We start from the raw sequence: 12874 nt of genomic DNA, 5'->3' as shown, positions 1-12874 counted from the left end.
AGATCATATTAAAGCCACACAATTGCAGGATCTACAGGGTAAGGAAGAGGCACAGTGGGTCAATCTGAAAAGAGGAAATGGAAAATGTATTTAAATTGGTGTGATATATAGGCCTTCTTCATAGACAAAGTGAATAGAGATTTAATAGTAGACATTCAGAATATAGCTGTAAAAGGGGAAGTATTACAAATAGGTGATTTTAACATGCCAGATGCTAATTTGGGTATCCCTATTGTGGGCTCTCTAGAAGTAGAGAGATCCTGGATTCTCTACAAGGAGAACTGTTCTAACAGTCGGTAATGAAACTCACATGGGAGGGGCCATAATGAACTTAGTGCATACAAATGGGGAAAGTGTTTCTTTTTTTTTTTAAGTGCAGAAATTGTTATTTAGTTTGAAATTTACAGTATAGCAACAACAGGAAAGAAATACAATTTGCAGTGTATATAAATCATTCAGTTATGCGTACATAAGACATGTGAGAGGAAAGTGTACAGATGGCAATACAAGAATATGTATAAGCGAATATATGGAAATGCAATTATATCTCATTGAAAAGAGCCTAGTAATATGTAGGTACAAAAGGTTAGTTGTCACAATAATTAAGAAGAGGTTTCCAAATTTTGTAAAATTGGGACAGTGCAACAGACCTTTCTGCATGCACTTTTTCATATTTGCTCGTAAGGCAAAGTGCATTCCACCACATGTGAAAGTCAACTTTAGTAAGGTCTTTCCAACAAAACAGCACTGTTTGTATCGTTAAGGACAACATTATGGTGAGTAGGCGTGACCCCTCTACACTTAAAGGAACTGTCAGGGCTTGCGACATTAGAATAACAATAGGAAATGAAAGAGTATCAGCGATACCTAGGATGTCACATATAGTAGACCACACTCTACCCCAGTATATTTGTAGATACGAACAGGAAAAAAGTAGGTCAGCGTACCCTGAGCTTGGTTGCATGACCAGCAAGAGGAGGAAACTGATGAATCAATTTTATTAGATAATATGGGAGTCCACACCGCTCTGTGTAGTACGAAGAAGACAGATTGAAGGAGTGAAGCAGATCTGATGGATTTGAAGAACATCGACCACACATCAGGCCAATCAATAGTATCAGATGGAAGATTTAAGTCATTTCGCCACTTAATTTCAGACTAATGAGGACTGTTGAATTCAATTGTCTGCAGTAGTTTGTACCAAAGGGACACTTTGGTATTTGCTACAGATAATGTATGAAGTAATATATGTAAACCAGGGTGTTGGATCAGTAGGTGAATTTGAGGAATGGAGTGTTTTACACAATGCAAAAGTTGTAACCACCGAAAATATTGAGATCCTGCCAGACTCGTAGCAGCAGAGAGATCCTGAAAGGACAGCCAGCCTTCTTCATTCATGAGGTCCTGAACTAGCCAGATGCCACACTGTTGCCATTCAGGCCGTTACATCCTGGATTTTGAACAGTCCGTTATTCCATAGAGGAATCATTGTAGAATTGGCCCAAACATCCGAAAATGTAGAGCCCACAGCAGTGATAGCTGTTTTATAGGCAACAAGAATAAAACCACTCCAGCCAGGTATTTAATGCGTATTCCTCCATATAAAGCACGTTCGAGTGGGAGCCAGGAAGGGGAGGGGGTCATGATTCCTACATCCATTGTGACCCAGAGTGCACTGTCTCAGGATAAACGCATGATGATATTGAAAGAAACAGGGAAAATTTACCCCTCCCGAGCATCGTAATGCCTTCAATTTGGATAATGCAATATGAGACTGTTTATTTTTCCATAAGAACTTCATGAGTAGCGAGTCAATTTGTTTGTAGAAAGTAGGTGGCAGGTGAAAAGGAAGCATACTCATAATGTAGTTATCTTGGGGGCAAGCATCATCCGGATGGTTTCAAGTCGTCCCTACCAAGACAGATTCAAGGGAGACCACTTGCTGATAGATGTTTTAAGGATGCCCACCAGATGACCTGCATTGAGATGTATGGTGTCTTCAATGGTAGGTCTGAAAAGCATCCCTAGATATTTCATAGAGGTGGCTGACCATTTAACTCCATGTGATACCTCTGGTTCGGCCGCAGGACAATTAATAGGCATCACTTCCGTTTTACAGGTGTTCAATTTATACCCAGAAACAGACGAATAGGCTTTAATAAGAGAAAGTAAGTGGGGAAATGATGAAGGTGTGATGTAAAGCAGGATATTATCTGCATAAGCTGAGATTTTAATTTCTTGTTTTCTGAAATTAAATCCAGAGATATTAGGGTCATTGCGTATTAACTGTATAAGGGGTTCCAATGCAAGGTTAAAAAGTAATGGCGAAAGAGGGCAACCTTGCCTGGTTCCTCTAGTGGGTCGAAAAGCTGAGGACAAAGAGCCATTTATAAACGTTCTGGTAGTAGGTGAGGAATAGAGAACCTGGATCTTGGTGATAAAAGTTTCCAAGAAGCCATACCAACGTAGAGTCTGGAAGAGAAAAGGCCATTCAATTCGATCAAAGGCCTTCTCTGCATCAAGCCCTACCGCTAGTAGTTCCTTATCACTATGATGAGCTTGAGCTATGATGTTAGAAAAGGTTCGTGTATTATCGTTGAAGAATCGTCCAGATATGAAACCACACTGATCCGAAGAGATGAGTTTGGAAATAGCAGATTGTAGCCTATTTGATAGAAGTTTAGCAAAAATTTTTGCATCAACATTTATTAAGGATAACGGTCGATAATTGGCAATAAAATGGGTGTCCTTACCCGGCTTCGGGAGTACAATAATGGTGGCTTCGGTGAAACAGCCAGACACCTGACCAGAAGAAATGAGATATTCAATAAATTGTAAGTAAATTGGAGTGAGGACATCCTGGAATTCTTTGTAAAACTCCACAGTTAATCCATCTGGACCCGGTGTTTTTTTAAGTGCCATATATTGTATAGTCTGAGAAAGTTCAAGTAGTGTTATCGGTTTATCCAATAGAACGTTATCCTCAGTATCCAATTTAGAATGAGGGATATTATTAAAAAATTCAGGAATTAACTGTGGACAATGCAGCTCAGAAGTGTAGAGATTCTGATAAAACGCCATAAAGGCCTGGGAAATGGCCGGTGTTTCAGTAATTTCCAACTTAACTGTAGAAATGTATGATTCCAACTTAACTGTAGAAATGTATGATTTTTCCTCCCATCTTTTAAGGAAATTAGCCAAAAGGTGACCACATTTATTGTTTTCAGCAAAGTAGGAAGCCGATTGTTAGAAAATCGCATGGGAGGTTTTGTTACTCAAGATAGATTTGTAGTGGAAACGAGCTTTATTAAGGCGTAGTAACAAACTGATATCAGACGGTGTTTACTAATGTTGAGACTCAAGGCATCTGATTTCGTCCTCAATTTTCTTTGTTTCTTCTCTGTTTTTTATGTTTATTGGCTGTGTGGTTTATAATAATACCTCTTATAAAAGCTTTGAACGCATCCCAGCAATATATCCAAGAGATGTGCTCAGGTTTATTAAAGAAAAAGTATTCTCGAATCTCAGTTCTGATTAAGTCGCAGAATTGTTTATCTTGTAGTAGGGCATTGTTAAAGCGCCATTGCCTTTGTTGTATAGGAAGAGTCTGGATTTTAATTTGAAGGGTGATAGCTACATGATCGGAGATGAGTATGGGCAAGATATCATTATCCACAACAGAAGCACTTAAGGATTCGCTAATAAAAAAAAAATCAATAGGTGTATGATAGGTGAGGAGTATGACAGGTGAGGAGGAGAGAAGAAAGTGAAAGCCTCCTTGGTGTTGTGTGTGCGTCTCCATATATCAGTAAATCTGGTATTACTGATCATGTCCTGTAAGGCAAACCAAGATTTCGATTTTTTGTATGCACAGTTCGATTTTCTATCTCTGCTAGGATCTAATACCAAATTAAAGTCACTCGCTACAATAAATTGTGAATCAACCTCCTCCAAAAGAGATTCTGTTATAGCATGGAAAAATCTGGATAATCAGTATTTGGACCATAGTTATTAAATAGACATATTCTCTGCCCAGCACTGTGAATCAAGACTTTGACCCATCTACCATTAAGGTCTGTGAAAGAAGAGAGTACAGCGATGTCGCTTTTATTCCTTATTAGAGTTAATACCACCACCTCTTCTATCTATAGCTGGAGAAAAATATGGTGGCAAGGGCCATGGGAAGTGAACCTTAGCTGAAGAAGCACTATCCAAGTGAGACTCCTGTAACATAATGACATCAGGGTTATGAGTATCAAGATAGGCTAAAATTTTCTTCAATTTGATTCTGTTATTAAGACCTTTTGTATTCAATGAAATAATTTTAAGAGACATAGCAATATATGAAGAACAGTTTGTAAAGAATGAGTTGAACAGCTGTACACTTTGTCACAGATAAGGTAGCAAATATATAACTTGACGAATGTTAGGGCATATGAAAACAAAAGGCATAACTTAAACTCACTAAATATACACCACGAAGTAACTGAAGTGACTGAAAGGTCAGAGATAAACAACAATGTGAGTGCGGCTAAAAAGGCCGGAGTTGCAGGGAGAATCCCAAAGCACCCTTGTAAGTAAACAGGATTCAATGTGTAATAAACTAGATTAAATTGTGCTGCGGAGCAGAGATTCAACATTGTAATTCTTGAGTGTATAAGAAAACACAAACAAAACTGTAATTAGCAGTATCAAACTGATCGGAATGGCAGGGGAAGAGTCCAAATTCCTGCAGAGAAATATGGATCACCATATAGCCAAACAGTCACATGCAGTCAAACCTGATTAATTGGAGTTGGTGAATGCTGTTCAATGAAGATAGCCAGCTCATCAGGATTGGTGAAATCTTTAGTTTGATTGTTCAGGGTCAATCTCATCTGGGCCGGATATAATAGGCCAAATCTGGCATTCAGAGTTTTAAGCTGAGGCCGGTAAGAGAGGAGCTGTTTTTGGCGGTGTGCTGTCGTTTTACTGAGATCAGGGACAAACAATATGGTGGCACCCTCGTGTTTGATCGGAGCTCTAATCTTCGCTCGTTGCATGTCCAAGACATGCTGGTATCGCAGCAGCTTGAGTATGACGGGTCTAGGATAGCAATCGCTAGTAGAACGGAAAGAAGGCACCCGATGGGCTCTCTCGATCTCAAATTCTCTTGGAAAAGTGATATCCAGCAGCTGCGGAATGAGGGTTTCAAGCTGTTTAGCTAATTTGCGATCTCGCCCATTCTCTGGTAAACTTAATATACGTATGTTGCAACGACGAGACCTGTTGTTACTATCTTCAAGCTCTTTTTCCAGTAGGGTGATGCAAATTGTCTGCCGCCGCAGCTCAGACATCCGCTGCGAAGTCGCATCCATCTTGCTCTCCAACCTGCTAACACGCGTCTGCAGTTGGGAGAAGTCCGCCGACAGATTAGTGAGTTTTTCATTAATTTCGTCGGTGCAGGCTTTCGTATCCGCAGCGAGTTCCTTCAATTCACGGAGCTCTGCTAAGATCTTGCGGCTGTTATCGCCGGCAGAGCTAGGGAGCGGCGTCTTCAACGGTGAGGTCGGCTCAGGTTTGTGCCGTTTATTTACTTTTTTGTCCGCTATCGTTCCTCAAAGAGGAGAAGAACAACACTGCAATGTTTTAAAAGGATAGGTATGCACTCCACTTGTATTTGTGGTTCGATTTTTAAATTAGTTTATGTTTGATTGAAGAAAAGGTGTGGGAGCTTTGTTGTCAGGCTGCCATTTCTCACGGGCTCAGCAGCGCCCCCCCCCCCCCCCCCCCCGGGATCTCGGAGATGCTCAAGGCCCAACGTGAAGGAGACAGATCTTCGGGTACCAGCACCAGCATGTCCTGTGCATTGGTGCCGGTGCCAAACGGGGGTAAGAAATGTGATCGGGTGGGTGGGTGGATGCTTGGAGGATGCCAGATCGTGGCGGGGAGGGAATGCGACGCGAGCGGGGGTGGTCGCCTGATTGCAGGGGGGGGGGGTCGCCGGATCGCGGGGGGGGGGAGGGGGTGCGAAACGAGCAGGGAATGGCGGATCACGCGGGGGGGCCTTCATGAGCGGGGGGAGCAATGGCAGTTCTTGGGGGGAAGGGAGCAGCGCCGCTGGCCTCGGGGGGGGGGGGGGAACTTTCAAAGCCAGTTTCCATTATTTCCTATGGGGAAACTCGCTTTGATATATGAGTATTTTGGTTTATGAGCATGTTTCTGGAACAAATTATCCTCGTAAACCAAGGTACCACTGTAGTGATAACTCATACATCAGCTTTCTTACCTTCTCCACATCCTGGATCTCACTTTTGGAGTACTGTAACACTTCACTAGTCTCACTGAAAATAAATGAAGATTAGAAAACATAATTAACTCCTTAGACTAGATCTTAAGTATATAAGTTGTTCTATACCATATCAAATTAAAGATCCATTGAGCTTAGCATTTTGTCATCAATCCTGGTCACAATTACTTAGAAATATCCTACACTGTTACCATTCATAATTGTTCCTCTAGGTCAGTGGTTCTTAAACCTGTCTTGGGGGATCTCCATCCAGTCAGGTTTCAAGATATCCGTAATGAATATGCATGCTTTACATGAAGGTGCACATCAACTACAAATTACCTACCAACAAGTAGTATTAATGGAAACACAAAAATCATCTAATGTTCTTACACAGTATATACAGCATATACATACATTTAAAAGGGATTTTCCCTCACAGAATCTCTTTAAAATGTCAAAGAGGAAAGACTGGAATGTCTTATTTTGTGATTGAAGACTAAAGAATCAGCACTATTATTATATACAGAGTTTCCAAGTTTATTTAAAATTTTCTATCCCGCCCTTTGGAAAACTTTCAAAGTAGTTTACAATCTAAAATATAGTAATTAAAAGAAATTAACAATGCAATACACAAGGCAAGCCATGCATACTGTATACATAAGGTTTAAGGAAGAAAAGCACAGTTACTTACCGTAACAGGTGTTATCCAGGGACAGCAGGCATATATTCTCACATGTGGGTGACGTCATCTACGGAGCCCCGATGCGGAAGCATTTTCAAGCAAACTTGATTGAAGATTTAAGTTTGCTCTGCTGCTCCACGCATGCGTGCCTTCCTGCTCCACTAGGGGGCGCATCCCCTCGTGGTCTCCAGTTCACTTAACTAGCAAAGAAGCCAACCTCGGGGAGGTGGGCGGGTTGTGAGAATATATGCCTGCTGTCCCTGGATAACACTTGTTACGGTAAGTAACTGTGCTTTATCCCAGGACAAGCAGGCATGATATTCTCACATGTGGGTGACCTCCAAGCTAACTGAAAAGGGATGGAGGGAAGTTGGCAATTTAAGCAAATAGATTTCGCAATACCGATTGGCCGAACCGGCCATCCCTTCTGGACAGTGAGTCCAGACAGTAGTGGGAGGTGAAAGTATGAACCGAAGACCACGTGGCAGCCTTGCAGATTTCCTCAATAGGTGTGGACCTGAGGAACGCTACGGAGGCTGCCATTGCTCGGACCTTGTGTCCCGTTACTCGATCATGCAGCGCGAGACCAGCCTGAGCGTAGCAAAAGGTGATGCAATCGGCCAACCAGTTGGACAAGGTGCACTTGGAAACTGGGTGGCCTAACCGGTTTGGGTCGAAGGACAAAAATAATTGTGGGACTTTCCGGTGTGGTTGAGTGCGTTGGAGGTAAAAGGCCAACGCTCTCTTACAGTCAAGAGTGTGAAGCGCCACCTCTCCGGGGTGAGAGTGGGGCTTGGGGAAAAACACGGGCAAGACAATGGACTGATTGAGGTGAAAATCAGACACTACTTTAGGCAGGAACTTTGGATGTGTGCGGAGTACTACCTTGTCATGGTGGAAAACAGTGAAGGGTGGGTCCGCTACCAGAGCCTGTAGCTCACTAACTCGCCGGGCGAAAGTGAGTGCAAGCAGGAAAATCACCTTCCACGTGAGGAATTTAGGATGGCATTTGTCTAGGGGCTCAAATGGAGGTTTCATTAGTTGAGCCAGAACCACGTTAAGGTCCCAAACCACCGGAGGAGGTTTGAGAGGAGGGTGGATATTCAGAAGACCCTTCATGAAGCGAGAGACTAAGGGGTGGAGCGAGAGGGCTTTTCCTTCCAGGGGCTGATGAAAGGCCGCAATCGCACTGAGGTATACTCAAATGGAGTTGGTCTTTAGGCCGGAGTGAGATAATTGAAGTAAATAGTCAAGGACCAGAGGGACGGGGATCGACACCGGGTCCTGGCTGTGAGAGGAGCACCAGGCTGAGAATCTGGTCCACTTTTGAGAATAGCAGGTTCTCGTCGAGGTCTTTCTAGAGGCCTCCAATATCTCCTTGACTGATTGAGACACGGGGAGAGAAGTCAGGGGGAAAGAAACCAAGCATTCAGATGAAGAGATTGAAGATTGGGATGTAACAGCGAACCCTGACTTTGTGATAGTAGAGAGGGAAACCGAGGCAGAGGCAGTGGATCTCTGACACTGAGTTGAAGTAGAAGGGAAAACCAAGGCTGGCGTGGCCAGCGAGGAGCAATCAGGATCAGGGTGGCTTTCACCGTTTTCAGGTGGACCAGCGTCCGCAGGATCAGAGGGAACGGCGGAAACGCGTACAGAAACCTTCCCTCCCAGTCGAGGAGGAAGGCGTCGGCCTCGAGTCGGTCCGGGGAGTGTATCCGGGAGCAGAAGAGGGGCAGTTTGTGATTGTGGGGGGATGCGAACAGATCTATTTGCGGCGTCCCCCACTTTTCGAACACCTGTCATAGGGTCTGAGAGTGCAGTGACCACTTGTTTGGCTGGAGGAGGTGGCTGAGTCTGTCCGCCAGACAGTTTTGTTCTCCTTGTATGTACACCGCTCGAAGGAAGGTGTTGTTGGAGATTGCCCATTTCCAGAGGCGCATGGCTTCCCGACAGAGGGGCCAAGACCCTGTCCCCCCTTGTTTGTTTACGTAGTACATTGCTACCTGGTTATCGGTTCGGATGAGAACCACCCGGTCGTGAAGCAGATGTTGAAAAGCTACAGCTGCGAGATAGATGGCCCGGAGTTCTAGCACGTTGATGTGACAGCGGCGGTCTTCTGCTGACCACATCTCCTGAGTGCGGAGGCCATCCAGGTGGGCTCCCCAAGCATACTCCGACGAGTCTGTGGTGAGTACCTTACTGTGAGGAGGGGCGAGGAAGAGCAAACCTTTGGAAAGATTTGAAGAGTCGGCCTACCAGCGGAGCGATCGTTGCAAGGAAGGAGTCACTGTCACGGGACGATTGATCGGGTCCCGGTCTTGACGCCATTGAGAGGCCAGGGTCCATTGAGGGATTCTCAGATGGAGACGGGTGAAGGGTGTGACATGGACGGTGGAGGCCATGTGGCCCAGGAGAGTCATCATCTGTCGAGCTGATACCGAGGTCATCAGTGAGATCCTTCGGCTCAGACTTACTAATGCCTCTAGACGCGGAGGGGGGAGGAAGGAACGGAGGCAAACCGTGTCCAGCGTGGCCCCGATGAATTGTAGGGACTGCGAGGGCCATAGTTGGGATTTTGGGAAGTTTATCTTGAACCCCAGACTCTGTAAGTAGATAATAGTCTGTTGGGTCGCTGAGATAACCCCTTCCCTGGACGGGGCTTTGATCAGCCAGTCGTCCAGGTAGGGGAAAACCTGAAGACCCTGGGAGTGTAAGGTAGCTGCGACCACCACGAGGCACTTGGTGAAGACCCGAGGTGACGATGCTAGGCCGAAGGGGAGGACTCGGTATTGCAGGTGCAGGTCTCCCACCTGAAAACGCAAGAACTTGCGGTGAGCGGGGTGCACTGGAACATGTGTGTACGCCTCCTTCAGATCGCGGGAGCAGAGCCAGTCGCCCTCGTTGATCAGGGGTTAGAGGGTTAACAGGGAAAGCATCCGAAATTTTTCCCGTACCAGAAATTTGTTGAGGCGTCTCAAGTCTAGTATTGGGCGAAGGTCTCCCGTTTTTTTCGGTACCAGGAAGTAATGGGAGTAGAAGCCCTTCCCCCGTTGGCCGGGGGGAACCTCCTCCACTGCTCTCAGGTGAAGCAGATCTCGAGCTTCGGAGAGGAGTAGGGGTAGCTGCGTCCGGTTGGGAGGGCAATTCCTTGGGGGGTTGTCTGGAGGAATGGCCCGAAAGTTGAGAGAGTATCCTGATGAGATCACGCCAAGGACCCATGCGTCCGACGTGACTTGTTCCCAGTGAGGGTAAAAGACCTTGAGACGACCCCCGATGGGAAGGAGGCCTGGGACTACGGCGGAGGGGGCCCGCCCCCTTCCGCGTGTCCCGTCAAAAGGACGGGGCCGGTTTGGTAGTCGCAGGCGGTTGGGACTTGGGCGGGGCTCGATGGTGGGCTTGCGGGCGCCTGGGCGGAGGCCGCGAGAAGGCAGGAGTGGATTTTTGTGGGTAGCGGCGCGGAGGGGCCCTGAACGGCCTGGACGTGGATGGTTTTGGCTTTTGCCGCACGAGGGAGGCAAACGAGCGTTCGTGTTCAGAGAGGCGTTTTGTAGCCGCCTCGATAGTGTCATCGAACAGTTCTTTACCCACGCAGGGGAGGTTAGCCAGCCGGTCCTGTAAGTTGGGGTCCATGTCGACCAGGCGCAACCAAGCTAGTCGGCGCATGGCGATAGCAAAGGCTGCCTCTCTGGAGGAGAGTTTGAAGCCATTGTAGGCCGCGTGGAATAGATGGAGGCGTAGGTTGGAGAGGGACTCTGCAAGCAGGCTAAATGCTCCTTAGCGGGAGGCCGGTAAGTCAGTCTCAAAGGCTCTCAGTAGTCCAAATGAGATGTTTGAGATAGGATGTGAAGGTGAAAGTGTAGCTTTGCACCCTAGAGGCCATCATCACATTTTGATATAGTCTCCTGCCGAACTTGTCTAGGGTTCGGCCTTCTCGGCCTGGGGGGACCGCCGCTGAGACCCTGGAGGGGTGAGCCTTCTTCAAGGAGGATTCTACCAACAGTGACTGGTGGGAGAGCTGCGGTTGTTCAAATCCTGGGAAGGGTACTGTACGGTACTTAGCCTCCATTTTGGAGGGTACTGCTGTGACCATATAGGGGGTCTCGAGGTTTCTGAAGAAAGCCTGTTGGAGTACCGGGTTAGGCGGTAAGCGAAGGGACTCTCTGGGCAGTGATGGCATATCCAGCTCCGCTAGGTACTCTTTAGAGTATCTAGAGTCGGACTGGAGGTCTAAGTCCAAAGCGTGGCCCATGTCCTGGACAAAGCGAGAGAAGGATGGGTGGGATGTTCCCGAGGCCCCTTGCGGGGTCGGTGAACGAGACCTCCATCGGGTGGAGAAGGATGGGGAGGCTTCCCTCGAGTATCGAGGCTCCTGCTCCGATCCACGCTCCGAGACCGGGGAAGCACTGTGAAAGTGTTTGGGGTCGTGGATCTCCGCCGTCTCGAGGAGCCCCTCGGAGACGATGCCGGGGTTCGGGGTACCGATCGATGATGAATCGGTGACCTCGACCCGGACTCCCTCGGTGAAAGTCTGAAACCTCGGATCGGAGCCCCGGTCCGAGGGGGAGTTCGGAGGATGCGCGGGTTGGAGAGTGATAGCTCCGTCACCCTCAGCGGTCCCATACGAGGTGTAGGTGAACGGCCTCGTAGAGTGGGGGAACCTCGGGCCTTCTTGGAGGTACGGCAGTTCGAGGTTTCTGTCGTTTTAGCACGACGTTTTGCCCCACGGCGGTCTGTGGAGGGAGAGCGCCTCGGGTGTCTCGGCGAGGAGTCCGAGGAGGATGGGATGCGGCGAAGCTTGCGCGCTTTTCCTCGAGGTGACTCGACGCGAGGCTCAGGCTGGTCTGGCACATGCGGGGTCGAGGTCGAGGCCGGTTGTAGATGGGCCATTGCAGCGGACAGCTCTGATGAAATCATCGCTCGGAGTAGGTCCTGGAAAACGGGCACGGACAGCATCGAGGGCATGTCCACTGCCTCGGTGCGCTCCACCAGGGGCGACCTCGTTTCAGAGTATTCCCGTATGGTGGAGGCACGGCCCGAAGGCTTGGAGGGCTTCGCCGGGGCTGTGAGCATGGGACTTCCTCCATGCGTCGCCGGTGTCCCCGAGGCTGGCTTCTTCGTTGTTGCGGAACCTGAAGAGGGAAGAGGGGACTTACCCGGAGCCGAGGCTTTCTGTTGTCCCGAGGACTTCGGATTCGAGTCTCGAGGCGATGCCGAGGTATTAGGGGCCGAGGTCAAGGCCGGGGCCGACCTCGAGGCCGAGGTAGAGGGTTGGTCGGCGGCGAAGAGATCCGCCATGCGGGCTTTTCTTCGGTGGAGGGCCCGGTTCTGGAAAGTAGCACACTGGGGGCAGGAGTCGGTTGGATGAGGGGCCCCCAGGCAGAGGATGCACCGGCGATGCGGGTCTGTGATGGAAAGAAGCCGCTCGCACCGGGTGCACTTTTTAAAGCCGGTCAAAGGCCAGGACATAGAATCGAAAGTGGCCGCGGCTCGAGTAGCCACGTGGCCACGGAAGCCTCCGGGTCGGTTCCAAAACGAAGCAGGAACAAGTTGAACAAGAAAAAATTTGCGCACAGCGACTTAATCGAGAAAAAAATAAGAAAATCGCGGTGCTAGAAAGCAGTTGGGGCAGAGCCTGAAAAAACACGACTTCTAGGCTCAGCGGAAAATTTTGAACTGGAGACCACGAGGGGATGCGCCCCCTAGTGGAGCAGGAAGGCACGCATGCGTGGAGCAGCAGAGCAAACTTAAATCTTCAATCAAGTTTGCTTGAAAATGCTTCCGCATCGGGGCTCCGTAGATGACGTCACCCACATGTGAGAATATCATGCCTGCTTGTCCTGGGATAATACAAATATTTTTTCAAAAAAGAGGATACATTAGGGATATTTATTTTGTTTTCACAGATGCCAATAGCACTACCC

General features: G+C 47.7%; 1 protein-coding gene across 1 annotated transcript in view; it reads right to left on the bottom strand.

Annotated features, from left to right (window-relative positions):
* Positions 1 to 12874, bottom strand: part of NDUFA10 (NADH:ubiquinone oxidoreductase subunit A10) — a 367340-nt gene that overhangs the window by 76105 nt on the left and 278361 nt on the right. The window contains exon 7 of the mRNA XM_033944949.1: positions 6269 to 6323. Coding sequence (XP_033800840.1) covers positions 6269 to 6323 — 55 coding nt within the window. The remainder of the gene's footprint in view (positions 1 to 6268; positions 6324 to 12874) is intronic.

This window comes from Geotrypetes seraphini, chromosome 5 (genome assembly GCF_902459505.1).
Source record: "Geotrypetes seraphini chromosome 5, aGeoSer1.1, whole genome shotgun sequence".
Classification (NCBI taxonomy): Eukaryota; Metazoa; Chordata; class Amphibia; order Gymnophiona; family Dermophiidae; genus Geotrypetes; species Geotrypetes seraphini.
This window is presented reverse-complemented; position numbering and strand designations above follow the sequence as displayed.